At 42.8% G+C, this 19,579-nt stretch overlaps 1 protein-coding gene across 7 annotated transcripts in view; it reads left to right on the top strand.

The window, feature by feature from the left end:
• Positions 1-19,579, top strand: part of agrn (agrin) — a 276,308-nt gene that overhangs the window by 105,990 nt on the left and 150,739 nt on the right. For all 7 annotated transcript variants that reach the window (XM_084365476.1, XM_084365478.1, XM_084365477.1 and 4 more), the window contains one exon: positions 2,933-2,971. In XM_084365476.1, coding sequence (XP_084221602.1) covers positions 2,933-2,971 — 39 coding nt within the window. The remainder of the gene's footprint in view (positions 1-2,932; positions 2,972-19,579) is intronic.

The following is a 19,579-nucleotide window of genomic DNA, read 5'->3' on the forward strand; positions in this document are numbered from 1 at the left end:
CGCAATTTCAATTGTCACCATATGGGGTGAAGCGAGGCTGCGCACTAACCCCCCCTCTCCAACTCTACCGCCTGCCAACGGAGCCCACACACAAGCGCACACTCGCTTTTTCATTCTGTACAACTATTCATCAAACACACCAAAGGGGAAGGTGACACACGTACGCACACACATCTCTCCAGCACATGGCTAAATGTCACAGTCGGACACATATTGATTTGCTGGAGATATAGGGTGAATGATGGCCATGTTGTGACATTCACACAGGCACGTGAATCCATGCAGACTCTGCCAGGTGCAGAGGGAGATGGGAAAGCCCGATACGTTTATGGAAAGACCTTATCTTGTCCTTTCATTATGGAAATGTGAAGAAGTCGTTTAGCTTCTCCTGGCGTCTCCCCGTTCCGTCGGGCTCCCTCGTGCCACAGTACATCTGTATCTGTTTGTGTGTGTTTGTGTGTGTTCAGACATGCTTACAAATGCAAGACAGGAAGTGCAGCCCATGCGTCTGTTTTCATGTGTGCAAGCAGAACTTCTAGATTTTCCTCATGCCAACTTCTGCTCCCCTCATTTTATATGTTTTCTTGAAATCCCCCCCAGATGGAAATCAGTTACCGTCATGACTGACTGGGAAACAGCTTCAGCAGACACTTCATTATTCACCTCTAGCACCAGCCTCGCCTCTCCAGTCTCCTCATTTTTTTTCTCTCTCACACTCTCCCTCTCTCTTTTACTCTCTCTCTCTCTGTCCCTCTCTCCCCCGAAGCCCCGGCTGTTGACAAGCAATTCTAAGTGAGCCTAAATTTAAAACTCAGCTGTGTCTCGGGATGCCGACGGGTATCGCAGAAGTCCTGAGAAAGGCTTCGGCATGGTGGTTGACGGGGCCCCGGAAAAATGTGTTAGCGGGGTAATTGATGTGATGTGTTGTATCTTCCTCATTATCCCTCACAGTGCAAAGACATCGGAGAGATGGCTGGGTGGCTGCACATCCTTTCTGAATGCGTGTGTTGCCGTGTTTGTTTAGTGGAGGCAGCTCTGACAACTTACTGGGGTTTCTGCTTTAGCGAGTCAGGCAGCCGACTTGACAAGAGTGGAAATAGTGGTTCGGTAGAGTTAGGTTGGGTGCTGTGACCAGTGTATTATGAGGATCTTGAGATCATCCCAGTACTTTTGCTGTCTTATGGTTATAATTATGGTGAAGGTGAAGAAATGGGTACAATTACCACAAAACAGGATTCTGCATGACTCCGGGCTGGATATGTTTTATTACTTTCGCCAAAGAGGTTATGTTGTCGCCCATGACTGTTTGTTGGGTGGTTGGTTGGTTTATCAGCAGTATTACACAATACTGAACAAAATGTTCCTGTAATTTGGTTGGAGGATGGCTCTCAGCCCAGGACAGTCCTCATTAACTTTTGGTTAGGATCCGGCTAAAGGGACAGATCCAGGAATTCTTTCTCACTTACTTTAACATTGCGAGACAGGTCACTTTTCAAAATTTTTGTCAATTTCTCAGGGAATAATGCATAGATTTTAGGGTTAGAGTTAGGATTAGGGTCTGGATTTTATACCCCCTTTTGACCAAAGCCAACCAAGTGCTGGTTCTGGGCTGGTGCCAGTGCTGGTTTGTTGGTTCTACCTTTGGCTGGTATCTAGGAGTGGGTACAATTATATGCAGATCCTAAAAAAAAATAGGATGTTGTGTATTTAAATGTACAGGGCGATTGGGTTTGATATTGGGTTAGGCTTTATTTGATTAAAGTGGACCGTTGGGCATTGGCGGAGGTATGCGCTCTACTGAGTTCCATTCTAGTTTGTGGATTTCTCACTTTGCTTATAGCCTTGCATAATTAACAAGCTAACCAAGAGGTAATGATGTTTTGTGTTCAGTGGTGAAACAATTTGTTGTTTTATCAATCAGTCAATAAATCTACCAAACTTTGAATAATTGCACCATTGTTTATCAAATCAAAAACCCAAATGTGAGTTTGCTTTTCTCTGCCTCAGATTGTAAAGTGATTGTTTTTTGTTTCCAGACTTGTTTGTTAGACAGTAAAAGAAATTTCAGCACATCCCCTATGGGTTTGGGAAATTGCTTTTTCAACATTTTTTGGCATTTGTAGCCTAAGCAGTCAGTCGAAAAACAGTCGACAGATTAATCCGAAAATAACATTGCCCTTATTCTAATTCTGCTTGTTTTTTGTTTTGTCCCTAACAATATCCCCCTTTTTCCCAGATACATAAAATGCAAAATGTTCTTCAAGATTTTCCTCATTTTTTAGAATCAAGGTGTCTAAATAGCCAAGGACTCAGGTTTCATGTGATTCCTCCCTGGAGTGTTACTCCATACTCAGTCATCTGACACTACAGGTCTTGTTTTATGGTTCCCACAACACTTGACAAGCCTTATGTCATCGTCTGCTGGGTGTTGACCTGCAGAGTAGCATGATGTCATTTAATATATGAAGGGGAAAAGTATCTGATTGATTCTGCATGTGGTTGCTGGGGGGGTGGCGATGGGGACTGAATAAGTTTTCACTGATGCACTGTACGAATTTTCAAATCTTATCTCACACTTTCCACTTCCCTAACTCAAAGAACAAATCCTCTGTGTTCTCAATTCTCATGTGCTCTTATAATATCAGAAAAAGTCATGTGGTGTGGTGTGGGATGAGGAGACCATGGGAACAATGGATGACAAAACAATGATGGCATCGCTGAAATGCACTCCTGACGATTAGCTCAGCGTGGTTCCTGCAGGGCCCAGACGCTGAATTAGAATGTGTTTGATAGCAAATCCAAAGCCTGTAGACAGAATGTGTCTCTTTTTTTTTGAAGCAACTCAATTACTTGGCCTTAACCCCTGGGAAGTCTCTGAATCTCCCCAAAACTAAAAACCTATTTCTCTCTCTTTCTCTTTTATCTCTTTCAGACAAACCTCCTCACTTCACACCAGCCCAGCCTCCTGATGGTAAGTCCTCTGTGATTTCTCTCTGCTTGCCTTCGTTGACCACTGGTGTTTAGGGGGGTGTACCTGCAGATAATGACCTTGGACAGCGGATCCCTGCCTTTGAAGCGGGCAGCCGTCTGCGCTCGGTGCCGGATTTGGCTGCTCGGCTTTTTGTTTCGACGCCGTTGGTATGGCAGGCACGTGTCCAGGTCTGCTCTGGGCTTTGATGTGAGAAGGATCTTTTGATGACTTGATTTGATCTGCTCTGCGCGACTAGTTGGGCTGATGTTCAATACCTGTTACCACGGCAGTATTCACATCCTTCTGATAGGGTCTAATAGGATAATAACCACCCTATCCTGGGTATTCTACATTACCTGCTGGGAGTTTGTAGGCCAGGGGAGAGCAGTACCACCACCCAGCCTTGTTATCCACATGTTCTCACCCTGTCCCACACATGTAAGTCTTTGCAATGTGTGCTGCATTCTTTCAGTTGTTTTCTGGCCCAGTAACATGAGCTGTTAATTAAAAAAGCAACAATTTATTTTGAAATGGTGGATTTCGGCGAGCTTTAATTGGGAGGAAAACAGCTGGTTTTCAAGCTGCTATCATGAATATTTATCAGAGGCAGTGCAGCGAGACGGTGTTTGATAGACTTTGGTGTTGTATTTTTTATTTCACTGCACTGACAGACAGCCAGCGATGGACTACTAGTTCTGCTACCTGTGTGCAGGCTACAAAGCCTGAGGTTTGGAGGAAGAAAACACGAGGAGAAAATGTTTCTAATGATCCCGGCCGACCAGCTGATGCCAGGGACAAAAGGCCACAGTGGGGGCTGGCTGAATCTGTTTCTGATAATTGCTCAATCACTTGCCCCACAGGCCGACTTGTTTGGAAAAGCAGTTTGCGAAAGATGTCAGCTCAAAAAAATGTATCAAATTAGAGGCGGTTTATGATGAATGTGATTGTCTGGCTGCTTCGGGACAATAGGATGCTCACTGTCAATCTGAAATGGCCGTGGAGTTTGGCTTCAACAAATAATTGTGCTTGATTGGAGCATTTCTCAACTCGGCCTCACCTCAGCACCTGAGGAGTGTGCGAGACGTCTATTCTTCTATTCTATTCTGCTTCGTGTCACAAAACACTGGAGGTTCAGTTGATGCCGGCACAGTTTACAGCAGCTATTTGTTTTTATTTTAATGAAAGATGAAATTGTCCTGACAAATGATTATATCTCACAGAGAGGTCTCTATTTGTCTGTTTTTGAAGCAAATATTGCCATAAAATTTGGCTCTCCACTGCGAAAATGAGAAACAGTATGCAGGCGGTGAAGCAGCCCATTTCTGTCTTCCATTGAATTTTCTCCTACAAAAGACGCCCTGCTTATCGATTGAGCCACTCATTTCCCATGTATTAAACTTTTTGCTGTCTGAGGGGCACAGTTTGTTTCTGCACTAGTCAACCGTTTAAAAGCTGCTGCTAGCCCTTAATTACATTTCCAATAGTTCTGTAGGCTTTCCATCAGCCGCCTATGCTGTTTTAATATGCCAAGCAAAACAAAAGGCAGAGTCTCCAATCAGCGGGGTAAGCCTGCCCGTTGGGACGCAGTTTCTCTGGGTCATTTAATGCTGGAGAGATTAGTGAGACAATTAGAGTTGGCCCAAATAAGACAGTAGGCCACTTTTTGGAGACTCATGGTTTTAGTCGTGGTGGAGGGGCTATTTAGAAGATGCTCTTGACCAGCGGAGGGCTAATATAGCACTACCATTAGTCAAATCTGCCCTAAAGAGTGCAGGGCTTGTTCTGCTGAACTTGTCCTCAGTGCCAAGGACGCTCCGCTCCCCGGTACTTCATTACAAGAAATCACAGACAAGATACCAAGGAGTCTGCATTTTTAAACAGCCTAATTTGTCTCTGAACTGCTGTTGATGAGACGTCCTTATTAGCACGAGGAGATTCTGCAGAAAGTAAAGGAATTTGTTCTGCAAATTAGAGCGGGTAAATCTCGAGACTCGCCGGGGAAAAATGCAGGTTCGGCACAACATAAGCAAAGCGCTTAGATGATATTTATGGTGTGTGCCACCCGCAAATAGCTGACGAATCCTCCCCAATGAATGGCCCATAATCACCAGTCAAAAACAGTGACAAAAGTCACAAAGCAGCCTTTAATTAGGCTCTTTCTTTGAACGCTCAAAGCAGCAGTTGCTTGGCTCAGGCCGCACTCATTATTGCCTGTCGTCTCCTGATAATAAGACAGTTGTTGCATGTTTGGCCAAGGCTAGAAAGCTCTGAGAATATGCGGCTAGAGGGATTAGTATTGGACTTTGGAAAGGGGGTCAACTCCAAGAAATGCGTGATGAATGAGGCTCTAGGCCCCCAGTTGTCAGTTTCCACTAGAACTGCAACTAACAGTTATTGTCAACATTGATTAATCTGCTTATTATTTTCATGATTGACTGAATTATTGTTTAGTCCATAAAATGCAAAAAAATGCTCTTCAAAGTGACTTCTTCAAATTGCTTTATTTGTCCAATCAACAGTCAAAAGGCCAAAGAGTCTTCATTAACGATTATAAATGACAATGAAAAGCAGCAAATTCTTACAGTTAAGAAGCTGAAAGCAGCAAATGTTTGAAATTGTGGCTTGAAAAATGACTGAAACGATTAGTTGATTATCAAAATCTAGTCCTTTGCAATCGTTTAATTGACTAATCGTTGCAGCTCGTGTCCACATCCAGATGTTTGCTCACTCGTTAAGGACGTAAGAAGGAGGCAGCAGCAATGATCTCCAATCTCTATAAATTATTATTGTTTATTTTATTTTTAGAGATTAAAATATTAAACTATTTATGTCATGTGATTTATGCTGAATCTAGTTTGGATTAAACAACGACAAAGAGTTCTGTCTCTATGTCTTCAGACTGATGGGAAGATCAGGCGCATGGCTCCCTGGAGGGAACCTTCATTTCATCCCATTACAGCCTCAGGTGACTTAACACTGTCCAAACAAGATCCAAAATAGGCCAGAGACTCAAACGAAAGGAAGCCTAATGGAGAAACACACGTCTGAGACAGTTCAGGGGTCCTTTGTGACTGTTCCCGTCTCCGGCACAACCTGCCTGGCAGGAGCTCATTCGCCACGAATCCTTCAATTTCTCATTTGTCACTGACAGAGCTCCCCAGAGGATGCTCCTCGCTGACAGACAAAATAAACTCCCGGACTGAAATGTGATTTGATCTAAGATGGTGGGAGATGCCTGAAAAAAAGAGCCACCGGGCTCAGTTACACTTTAAGAGCACTGACTCTTCCTAAAGAATTGACGTTACTCTCTGTCAGCTCGGGGAGAGTACAGTAACTAAGCGCTCCACACCCATTACCCCCTCAGATAGGGGGGAAAACACACACACACACACACACACACACAGACACACACACACACACACACACAAAACGCACACAACTGTACTGTAATTTATTCTGCCTGAGCCCTTCCCTGTGTTCTTGACAGTAAGCCTGACTCGGAGAGAGGCAGAATTAATTATGACTCCTCGGCCTATCTTAATTAAATCATTTCCCATCATAGATTTCACACAACAGAGGCGAATTATCTACCTCATCTTTTAGCCAGGGCGGGGGATAGTGACTGAGGATGTCTCACATCAAGATATCAAAGGTACACTGTAAAGTTGCCTCTCCAGGATTAGGATTTCACAGAAGAGTTGTCATGTCCGGCTTTTAACAGGGAGCAGCTTGTTAGCCTGCTGTTTGGGAGCCTGGTCGGGAAAAGCGGAGGGGGGCAGCGGGCAGCCTTGACTTTATCAAGTTTGTTGCCCTTTGAAAGTACACAGTTCTTTCAAATTGCACAGCTGAACTCTGTATCCTCACCCCGGTCAGGGTAGCCTGTCTCGTTCCTTGTCTGCGGAGTCAGCAGATGCTTACGTGAGCGTCTCGAGTAAGCCGTGTTTTTTCATAAACAAAGGGGAAAGGCAAAGGAATTAGCCAAGTCCCGTCAACCCCCACATCTAACCATCCGTCTTTGACAGCGTTCCCACTCAAGCTCGCCTCGCCTCACCTCAGCTTACCCAGTATTGATCTACCCAGATGGGTTGGAGGCAGTAGTCCGGAGAGAGAAAAACAAAAATATTAGCCAGAAAGGAGGGAAGTGAGTGAGCTGTAAAGTGCAGCACTCTTTGCTTTTTGTACCCTATGACACGGAGTAATTATTGACACAGTTTGCTGCGCGGGTTTGCTTTGATACGTCCCCCAGCTGTAGAGCAAACCCCCACTGATTGTTGATGCAGGTTATTCCAGGACCTCGGACCTTGTAAGGATCAGCAGTTCTTTGATGTGGATGGACAGCACACTGAGCTATCTGCGGCTGTGATCTGGAGGCTGTCAGCCAGCATCCCAGATACCCATGTCCGATTTGTTTGCGTTAGGCCGCTCTGTTTTGCAGAGGCTGTATCGAAGTTAGGTTAGGTCTGATCTGAACTACAACTAAAGATGATTTATCATTGATTCATTCGCAGATTATTTTCTCGACTAATCAATTCTTGGTTTAGTCTATAAAATGTCAGCATTTAAAAAAAAAAGGCTCATAACTATGTCCAAAAATCCAAAGTGAAGTCTTGAGATCGCTTCTTTTGTCCAACCAACAGTCCAAACTCCGAAAACTCTTTATTTGTTTAATTAATGACAAAGAAAAGCATCAAATCCTTACAATTAAAGCAACATTTTGTAGACATGGGCATTTTCTACGATTTTGAGCCCCTTGAAGTAAACATGTATGTAATACTGTCATCCAACTGAAGTTACATAGTGCAGAAACAACTGATTCACCCTATTACAAGACACTGCACCATCAACATGACTTTGAAGCTGTTATTTTAAGGTTAAAAATGACAAAATGTTGCTTTAAGAAGCTGGTACCAACAAATGTTTGACATTTTTTCCTGTAAATGATTCATCGATTATCAAAGTAGTTGCCTGTTTAATTTTCTTTCAGTCGACTAATAGATTAATGACCTTATCATTACAGCTCTAATCAGTACATAAACCACATAAAAACCTTCTAGTTGCCACAAAAATGTTTAAAAGCAGGCCACAAATTGCATGCAAATCAACTTTTAGTGTGTTTTTAAGTCCAGCCTTCAGCACATATTCCACTCATCAAAGTACCTCCACGATGATGAAAGCTCCCCATGATGGCTTTTTATTTTGCCTCGTTTTCACACTGTAAATTGTCCAAACTTTGTTTTTGTGATTTCCACCTTCCTCGTGGCAGAGCAAGAGATGAAAAGAAAAAAACAATAGGAAAGAAAATAAGACAAATTTTGGGCTATGCAGGCTCTCACAGATGAAATGGAAAGAGCGACATCAGCAGTATAAACAAAAACCCCATCGACAGTATGAATCCATGCGGGCTAATTAATAGTTTCTGGCTGCTTATCGAGGCCCTTATCGCTCAGCATGACCACGCAGATGAATGGTTGAACGCCCACCCCCTCTCAGGTCATTGTCATATACTGGAAGTAATTAGTGTGTACAATGGCTTAATGTCACTATAAATAAGCTCTCTATGTTCTTCCCATGTTGGCGTCCATTCAGTCCTTCTCATTAACCCAGCAGCAAGTTATTTTAAATGGGGACTCAGCTGTCGCTCCACTTCGGGCTGTGATGGGCAGGCGCTAATTTAATTGTTGTGTGGCGCTGTCAGAAAATAACCACACTGGGAAGTGTAACCAGTGCGACGAATTTCATTGTCAGGTTGTTAATTAGAGGAAAATAAGTAGCTTGCCGTGTCAACGTGTTGCTGAACAATATTACGCTGTGATATCCTGCTATTAGCTGAGTCCTGCATCACAGTCAGTGTTTCCCCTATTAAGAAGTGGAAGTTATTGGAGCGTTCTGCCCTCCGCTGACAGTATCCAGACTGTTCACACACACAGATACTGTATATGTCTTAGTTTTCTGCAGTTGCTTGTGAAAGTCAGGCATCTGCAGTTCAGTGCACTCCTGCTCGCTCTTGTTCTGTCAGACACACACACACACACACACACACACACACACGCGCGTGCGCTCTTACTCTCTCCTGAACATTTCACCCCTCGCTTCTTGTTTTTCTTCACTCAGCCAGAAACATTGTTTACAGATTGCAGTTGAACCTCAGGATGTGTGCACGAACACACATACGCTCCAGTCCGGCACACACACACACACACACACACACACACACACACACACACACATTACAGAGCCCCGAACATCCGATTTTACAGTTTCTATCAACTTTTATCCATGCCTGTGTGTGTCTGTGTCTGTCTGTGTGTGTGTGTGTGTGTGTGCCGTGGGAATGTTGGTGTGTATGTGCTTTGTGTTACTGTGTGTGCGTGTGCAGGAAGAATTTTGTGTGTGTTCCTTGTACACAGGAAACTATCCATACTGAACCCCCTACCCTCAACCTGACCTCAACTACACACACACACACACACACACTTTTTCTTTGGTAACTTTTCAGGAAATTACAGATTAACATGTCCTGGAGGCTTAACCTTAACCGCTTACCAGAAATCAGCTTTCTCCCAATTTTGGGACACAGCTTTTGTCCCCGGTTGGACAAACCAGCCCCAATTAACTAGTCGTAGTCTGAAATGTGTCCCCAGAAGTCTCCACGATCACCTCCCTCAAATTCTCAATTTTTTTGAGATTGATTTGTTTGTCTTCTCTACCAGTACATTTATCAAAGGTTGTCATGACAACCAGATGTGCTTCCAGTTGTGGGCCAGTGTATGGAGTCCCTGTCGAGCCCCGGACTTTCATCCTGGTAAACAGTCTATTCATAATTCACTGCTCATATGGTCCTCCATCTGTAGTGGGTAGGAAATCTCACCCACTCTGTTAACACGTGTACACACACACACACACACACACACACACATGCAGTGGATATCTCTTTGCCTACACCTGTGTGCTGATGAGTATATACATTCCGCTCCATGGTACACAATTACAATACATTGACACACGGGACAGCAGCATGTCAACCACACTATTTACACCTGGTTAGCATTTTCAGTGAAGAGGCACACACAAACACACACACACACACACACACACACACGTACACATGCATTATATATATAGCATGCTGATCGCTGCCTTCGCTGAGCTTTAATAAGATTTATGCTCGCAGAGAGCGAGACAGAGGGCAGAAGTTATTGAGACAAAGGAGGAAACAAAGAGAAGAAGACTGTGAATCACTTTTATTTCTATGTTTCTCTTTGGCTCGTTCCCTCAGTGTAAAGACACACAGAAGTACAGATAATATACAGTATATATTGTAGCTGGGGGACGGAAGGGAGGCCATATAATATGTGATACAGTGAGACAGAGCCAGCCTGGGGCACAACGGAGTGTAAACATTACAACACATTAAACTGTTTACCCCCGTGCCAAAGTCGAAAATAGTGATTATGCCTGTTTATGCCCCTGTTTATGCAGTCCTGTCCTCCACTGGACAGTGGTTAATTCATGTGAGGACACAGCAGATGCAATGCCACAACACTCTTGTGCAAGGCAGAAATTAGACTTTTATAACATCATTGACTTTTGCCTTTTCCATGAAGCACATCCACTAGACAGACAAAGCCCTTTTCAGGTATGCGCTTCACTCCATACACATTTTTTTACATATCAGCCTCAATTTTTTACGAGACCCTGGGTCATTTGTCCATTATACATCTTATCTGCCTACGCAGGACCTTGGAATATCACTACAGGCTTTTTAGTCTAACTTTAACAATATAAATTATTATGTCCGTGTGAATGTAAACATATTTTACACACATATTGTATTTAAATCAGCCTCTTGTGCTGGCATCTTCAGGCAAACCCTTTGAATGAGTCAATGATTCATTGTAGATAATCCCACTATATCTCGTATCAGCCGTACGAGCGTTTTATTTCCCTCGTGCTCTAACAATGCGTTTACATGCATCAGTGAGAAAGATTTGACATCATTCACATGTGAAAGTGTACATTTAAAAAAAAAAAAAAGGAAATTTCACATGCAACATTTTCATACGGGCTGTGCCCTGTGCAGCAGCAATCAATCATCGAAGATTAAAATAATAAGACATTTAAACTGGAGGAGCTATAGGGTACTTAGACGACTCTCAAACCCTCTCCCCCGATGCTGTAATAGCCCTCATGTAGAGACTTGAATGTAATCTTTACATACCACACTGGGCGTCTGTGTACATGGATGTTTTCCACACATGCAGTCGCTGTGTTTGTGGGTGCGTACAGACTGCAGAGTCATGCACTTGGACTGCAGGCCGTGACAGATGAAAACTCTCACATCACGTGGACCCCCATGACTACAGGGATATGGAAAATATCTTTTGGGCTTAAGTGGTCGGCATTCAAGCCACAGAGATAACCAGCCATTCAATTTAAAAATAAAATTCATTGCTGAGGGAGTCACTGTGAGAATCCTCCTCTCCCCTGTTGTCATTTTATTTCCCAACCAATCACTGTGCTCCAGCTGTGCTGCATCTGTGCTGAGGAGGAAAACAGATACTGTATTCAGACAGAACATGATCTATGTTTCTATCTGTCAGCTGTATCAGCTGTCTGAAGGAGGAGTTGACATGAGAAAAAGAAGATGTTTCATGCACCATGGGTGGAATGAGGGGAATTCATTTTCCCCCAAGGCTGGCTTTGTGCTTGTGTTGTTTGTTCACTTCCCATGCGTTTAACTCATCACTACATTACATCGCCCTGAGTTTTTCAGCCATACACCTCGGTGTTTGTGTACGAGAGAAAACAAACAAAGAGCGTGCTTAGTATTCCAACAACTCGCACATCTTCCTCCTTTCTCATTTCCATAATGAAAGAGAGAGGGAGTGAAAAAAGAGAGGGATATAAAAAGAAATTGACAACGGTTTGAACAATTTAGTGGGTTTATTTTTTGAGAGAAAAAGCTGGACGTTTTTTTGTGTGTTTCTTGCTGGTGCACAGCATATGAACATGTGTGCCTCAATGTGTGTGTGTGTGTGTGTGCACAGCTCTGTAATTCGGTTATTTGAACAGGTTCTGTGTGAATAGCAAGTTTCCACATTCTCACAATGTGATGAGCATAAAAACAGAAAGTATGAAAAATGTCAAAGGCTTCCCATAATAAGCCAACAGGCAGGCTGGTGGTTGTGTTTGTGTGTGTGTGTGTGTGTGTGTGTGTGTGTGTGTGTGTGTCTGTGTGTATCTTCTCGGCACTCATTGAGCTTGTTTTTCCTCATGCAGCCCCGGTACACTCTGTAACTCCATAATTACGGGTTGGTGTCACTGAAGGCAAACACTGTGTGTGTGGCTATGTGTGTGTGTGTGTGTGTGTGTGTGTGTGTGTGTATGCTCTTGAGAAAACTTTTGCATTTACTGTAAATGGATATTTGGGCCAACCCTTTGTTAGAGTCTGGGTGAAGGGGCACACTGAAAAAAATAATGCATATAATGAACAAGTTATCAGCAAGACACTTTTAATGCTTCCAGCACATTTCCAGCTGTATGAATGTTTCTTACGAGGATCATACTGCAGATTATTTTACAGGATTAACAGCAACAAAAAAACATTTTGATTAAACATAAAAACTTTTATAGAAAATGTGAAAAGTCAGTGACGAATTATGGTAATTTTTGAGGGGTTCTCGTTAGCCTAGAATAACTTTCCTGGGGTGTCGCCAAGATGGCTGCTGAGTAGCAAGATTTGCCTAAATGAACTGTCGCTGCATTCTATGGCAAGTCGGAAGTCGATATTTTCAGGTCGGCATTTCCGACTTCCAATCTAAAAGCGTCCCAGTGCATCTGCTCGGAAAAACATGGACAGCCGCAAATGGGTGTTTGAATGGCAAGTGTGCGAACATCACGAGCATCTACAGCAGCTGATTTAACAGTTAAGGGCACTTAAAAAAAGACGGGAGGAGTCAGGCTCCTAACACATACTCCCAAAGACGGCTATTGAGCACAGATTAACTGGATAACAGTGAAAATGACACATACAAAGTTGTCTTTACTGCTTTTATAACGCTATAAAAAATAAAAAGTCATTGTTCACCATGTGTGTCACCGTACAGTTGTGATGTGTGTTTATGTCAGTGTGTTCATGTCGGTGTTGGATGACCGTTCCATTGCACTTTTCCATGGCGGGGTTTTTTTTGTGAGTGTCGAATGCAGTGGAATGCAGCGTAAGGTTCTCATGAAAAGATGCTATCGGTTGCATTATGGGAAATGAAGGATCCAGGAATTTTGTTGTTTGGCCAATTCGAGTGACTAAAAGCCAAACAAACAGATTTTATATGGACTAATGATTTTGCAGATTTGCCTTTTAAAGGAGAGAACGTTTCAAATACAGTATTTGTAAATGACAAAACATGTTGTTATAACCATCATGAACATATAAATAGATAAATGGTACGCTTATAGTTACTTGAGCTAAAGTTAAAGGTATATATTTTATTGACTAAAGTTTATTTAATCATAAATGTACCATTTATTAATAACAGTTATTATAAAGTGCTCCTGAAATGACTTTGATGATACATGTTTGTTGCATTTGTGTGTCTTCAGAGTACTAATACAGCTTTTTTGTGTGTGTTTTTAACTTCCTTAAAAATCGATACACCTGCATCCACACACACGTCTCTAAATGCACCGGCACAGCTCAGAGTGAAGTGTTTTATGTGTGTGTCTGGCTTGATATATCGTCGAAACGGGTTGCGTATCAAATGACTGCAAAGCACTCAAATTCGGTCGGTGGTATGCACACGAACATGCACTCAACATGTGGAATTTCATTGCAAGTGAGCTCACGTCTCACTCACACACACACACACACACACACAAACACACACACACACACACACATCTCGCAGGAAACAAGGCATCCAGTGTGAGCTCCTCCACATGTGATGCGTATTAGCTGTGACATTTCCCACTGGTGTCAGACAGCTCTTATCTCCCACAGCTGTCTTCTGTCACTACACTGCAAAAACTTCATTTTACGCTAATAAGTTGATAACTGAGACCTAAAACGAGTGTAAAAGTTCATCAGCAGTTTTTATTTTGGTCTCCTTAGTAAATTCTTCACACATTAAATGTGAGATTGCTCCCCCACGGCTTCATCAAGGTGTTTAAGCTTGAATCAAGGACACAACTGTAACTGCTAGTACTTAAGATTCTTGCTTTCTCAGATATTACCTGATAGGTTGAATCAATGTTTAATCAGCTGTGATAGTAGCAAGATTAATGTTTGTGGGACTCCACGCTCAGGCTGGATGTTTCTTGTTTTTCAAGTTAATTTTTTTGCAGTGTGCATTCCTTTTCCTAATCCTTTTGCTCTCTATCTCCACGCTTTACTCGAGTCCCTCTGGAATTAGCACACAAACAGAATCCGCAGACTCAACTACAATCTCAATCTACACACACGCACACAGACATGAAACCGCAAAAAGACCCCCAACTGAGGCTACAACCTACCAGGTGTGTTTATGTCTGCAGGAAATGTTCTAGTGAATAATGAGTGTGTGTGTGTGTGTGTGTGTGTGTGTGTGTGTGTGTGTGTGTCTAATTCAGTCCATTAGTCGTGGATGTAGCTCATGCATGGTAGTTGGTGGGAGGAAATGGGGGCACAAAGCGCCACTGCTGTTACTGTAGATCTGGAAATATGTGCAGGGAGGGAAAGCTTAGAGCTCTGCGGTTAGATTGACAGTGAACTGTGAAACAGTTTTGGCCAACATGCGGGCCAGGACTCCTACAAAGGGTCGGCAGATGATTACCACAGTAAAAAAAAAAAGGGCAAAAAAACATTTCTGCTGCAATAAATTATGCTTAATTTTCTGACTTTTTGCTAGGATTTTATTTCTAATCTTTGCTCTTTTGAATATTTTGTCCTCTGACAAGGGGTTGCAAGCACACACAGCAATAAGTCAAGAGTTGACAAGTGAAAAACATCAGCACTGGTGGACCATGTTTGAAACAACACTGTGAAAGTGCCCTCTAGGGTGCTCTTCCAGTGGACAAAACGTGGTGTTGTGCCCTCTAACGTGCACTGCCAGTGGAAAAAAGGTGATAAAGCGCCCTCTATGGTGTCCTCCCAGTGTGTAATATATGATTTATTGCCCTCTAGGGTGTCCTTCCAGTGGACAAAATCGGTCCAGTGCCCTTTCTGCGTGCTGGTGGCCCACCCACTGCAGCTGGTGCCCTTTTTATTTTTCGCCCCTGCCCCGAAAACATCCTAAGTCCGCTGTTGAATGTCAGTAAGCACTTCTGTAACCTTAAAAGTGTCACAGAAGTCACAGTAAACTAAAAAGAGAAAGGAAGGAAGAAAAGAAACAGTAAGGTCGAAGAACAGGGAGGAAAAGAAGAACAGTAAGAAGGAAGAGGGAAGGGGAGTAGGGAAAAAAAAGAAGCAGAGGAAAGAGATATTAGACTGGGAGGGTGAGGGCATGGCAGGTAGGGCAACAACTCACACATAAGCACTTCTACCTTCCTCCATCCCGAGAATATTAAGTTATCATCATTCAGAAATTGACCTGAACTGAAATTTGCCTTCGATTTATCTCCCTCCTCCTCCTCCTCCTCCTCCTCCTCCTTCCTCCCTCCTTCTTCCAGAAATCCCTTCCACTTTGCACCGGCACTGAGGGCTTGTCAGCCCGGGGGGAGGACTTAGCACCTTAATGTGTGTGTTTGCATGTGTGAGGGAGAGCATGTGTGTTTGTCGGAAGCAGATAGGGAAATTTAATTAAAACAGATTGGTCCAATTGGAGCCTCTCTTCGCCAACCGCTCATTGCACATTCATACTCAGCACACCTTTGATTGGTCCCAGAATGCATTGCTCATCGGCTGCGCAGCTGTCCCCCTCTGTGTCACATCAAAGGCCAACATCGCTGAGTGACTTTTAATAAAAAGATCAAAAATCGATCAAACAAATAAATCACTGCGAAGCTCAAACGTGATGCGACGCAGAGCAAACAGTCACGGTGAATGGACACGGTGTATTTTTACAGCTGGACTTAAACGCAGCATGTGGTCAATGCATTCATGCCTACAAAGGGTTTAATTCGGAGACTTACAGCCATGTAACACTCATCAATCCCCTGAGAGGCAATACATTCCCTCTTGTTCAAAATGAGACTTTTATGTGCCCGCAGAAGCACCAATAGAAGAAAAAAAGAATGTGCAATTACCTCAGTGCCATGCTGAGTTCATCTGATGCCACGCTACGATTCAATCACTTCCCCCACCCCCCGACCAGTTCCATTATAGCTGAGAGGAACAGGGATTGGTTTGGGTGATGATGTGAAGCTTCCTACTTTTGTCTTTCAATCAGATAACGGCGTTTTTCTGTTTTGTTTTTTTCTTCTCCTTCTGCGTGTCTGCCGCGTCTGGAGTGGCTCTGAACTGGGGCTGTTAGAGATGGCAGACAGGTTCAGTGCTCCTGTTAGACGGCCACACGGGTCAGGAGCTGCTGCAGAGAGGCAGGGTGCTGGCAGGGCCAGATGGCAGCCAATACACGCGCGCGCACACGCACACGCACACGCACACACACACACACACACACACACACACACACACACACACACACAGGCACACACACAGTGTCTCTGTTCCTGGGGCAGTGTTAGATTGGTCACAGTAGTCCTCCTGAAAAAGATGAGATCTGGTGTTGGAGATAGGAGGTGGGTAGCTTCAGGCACTCGATCCACACACATGAACACATACATATACACACACATGCACACTGTCATTATTATGCATCAGCACACCCTCCAGCCATTGCAGGTAAACAAACAAGGATTGGTGTTTGTCAAAGGATGCGTCCCATAAAGCCAACTTAAGTAGGAGATGATATCTGCTCTATTCCTGCAGCTCACTGGACCAAATACATTTTCTTCGCAAACTCAAGGAAGGCCAAATTTTTCTTTTTGCTGTATACACCGGCGCATATGGAGTAAACAGTGATACATGGTGAATTATGCTTCAATCCACCCTGTTCGCTGAGGTTTAGGGATCTGTGGTTGTCTTTGAAGGGATCTCACCAAGTCCCCATGAAGTTAAATTTTGCAAGCGGCCATACATATTTAACTCGCAGAGATGCAGCTTTGAGAAACTGCTTAAATTTTTAAAAGTCGCAATCTGCAACTTCACATATAAATTCATCTCCGTCTTGCTGCTGCCGTCTGTAGTCCATTGATTTAACCCAGTGAATTATTCAGGATCCAATCGTCTAAGGTTTTCAATTTGCGGTTAAACACTGGAGAGAAGTCACAAAAGAAATGATGTCTTTACATGCAGCAAATAGAAGAGCTGGGTAGTTAGTACTCCACTAAAACAAGTGTTGGGGAGTAACGGATTACATGCAATCACATTACAAAAATAAGTTACTATAATTAGCCCAGATTACATTTGAAAAGATGTGTAGATTATATTTACAATGGCAAGGATTGCTCGACTACACTTTTGATCAAGTCTTTAAAATGTGGCGGTTTAAAAATATAGAAACCTTGTCCTCATGGCCACTGCTTTATTAACTCATGAAAAGCATGTCTGCCTGAGTTTCTTAGACAAGTGCTCCACTTATTGAGTCAGTGCTACTCATTCATCATAAGAGCAAAGTCCTCCATGTTGCATTTCATTAAGAACTTGCACAAAAGAAACAGCCTCTCACATGTTGTAGAGTACACACAGTACACACTGTACACTGGCAGTGTGTGCCAGTACTGTATTTGTAGGGCTGACTGTAAATGCGAAATAGGCAAAATGCATTTTATTGCAATGAAAATGTTTTGAGATGTTTAAAGAAACATATAAAGTGCAACAATTTCCATGTTTCATGTTGAATTAATCCAAAAGTAATCAGATTTGATTACATTTATTTTGTAGTGGATTACGTTACTAATGTACTTTTATTCATTAACTGACTACATGTCAGGGTAATCTGACCTAACCCTGACTGCAGTAGCAGTTTGTAGTTTGAACCCATACAGAATGTGATTTTTAGTGATTACAATGTTAAAACAACACAGAATTCAGTTACACAGGAACTTTTATCCTTTCTCATCAGATTATAATCCTTCAAATTTTCAAAATGTGAAAGCCCATTTTTGAAACTGCTGTATTCATAAGATTGTCATTCAATGTAATTGGATTTTGTTATTGCCTCTCTGTACTGTATCGTTTCCAGCAGAGTTCAAACTGCATACACACACAGGATTACCAGACAACGTTGCGTGCATGAACTTTACACTATGACAACCCCTGACCACTGTCTTCTTCAGCCAAAACTAAATTAACCCTCACAGTGTGATTATCAGTTTTTGGTCAGAGCGATAATAGTGAACCAAAACAGTGAAGATCCGAAACAATGAGCTGAAAGATGCTAAAACGCTCTGTGCAGCAGAGATGCATTGAGGGTTTGCCACGACAGCTGTGCACTACACATGGTAATTTGATTAGAGCAGCCTCCATGATTATATCTTTATGGTAGGAAATGAAATAAATGGAATGGTTCGGCCAGAGCTGTCTGAGCATTATTTAAAGTGACTTGATATAAAGATAAAGATAAAGCCCAACTTCCTTTAAATCCTGTCTTCATGATCTTGGCCCTTTCTATCACTGAGCACATTATGCTAATGGGCAGAGTCAAGGCCTGCTCTGTCAAAGCGCCGCCGCTGCTTTTAGAGGGAGTGTTCAGGTTCATCAAGTTTTAATGAGCCAGAGGAGAAATCAGCAGAGACATCGCACCCCTCACTTCATCCACACTGCACGCTCCTCTGAGCGATATGCAGCACCCAGGTACACCGCAGCTGTCAGATGTTTGAATTTGCAGCACCTCTTTATTTTTAGGAAAGGGCTTTCAATCAAGATTAAACACAGCTAACATTGCACATAATGCAAAACAGGATTATCACAGTAATGCGTCTTGCCTTCCTGAGAAAGGGAGACTCGGCTGTGCAGTACAGGATGTAGAAACTCAACCGATACCCCTGGTTTGTTTTGGAATTGAGTTTTTTACTGTTGTTCCTCAGGAGACTCTGGGAAGATGTGGCTGCATTATTTAAGGAAGATATATGCTTGCAGATGTATTCAAACATCCTCTGTTTTAAATATTATAAATGTAGTTTGTTCTTGCTAGACATGGCGAAGGTGAGGCAGTTTTATTTGTTTATTTATCCATTTTTTTGGAGGCTGTTGTCTGCTTGGATAAGCCAAAGATGATGGACAGCGATTGGTTGGTACGGGGAAATCACAATGCATCAAAAAACATCTGAGATCAGATAGGATGAATTTGGGTCGTTGCAGCAGCGGCAGAGAAGACAATGTTGATAAGACCGAAGCAAATACAGACTGTTGAAGATAAAAGCGATTTTTGAAAGATTAACGGATGAAAATGTCATAATACACACAGCTCACAGTTTTATTTGATGCACAGTTTGGGGTTGACAGCTTGTTATCACATTACTTTGGCAAATATGTGCTGAGAGATGATGAACAAATTCCTGTTCCGTTAATTAAAAGCTGAAAATCGTTTTAATATCAAGCCAAATAAAATGTAGGACTGAAGCTTAACTCCTAAA

Source organism: Pagrus pagrus (assembly GCF_965226575.1).
Source record: "Pagrus pagrus genome assembly, chromosome: 11".
Taxonomy (NCBI): domain Eukaryota; kingdom Metazoa; phylum Chordata; class Actinopteri; order Spariformes; family Sparidae; genus Pagrus; species Pagrus pagrus.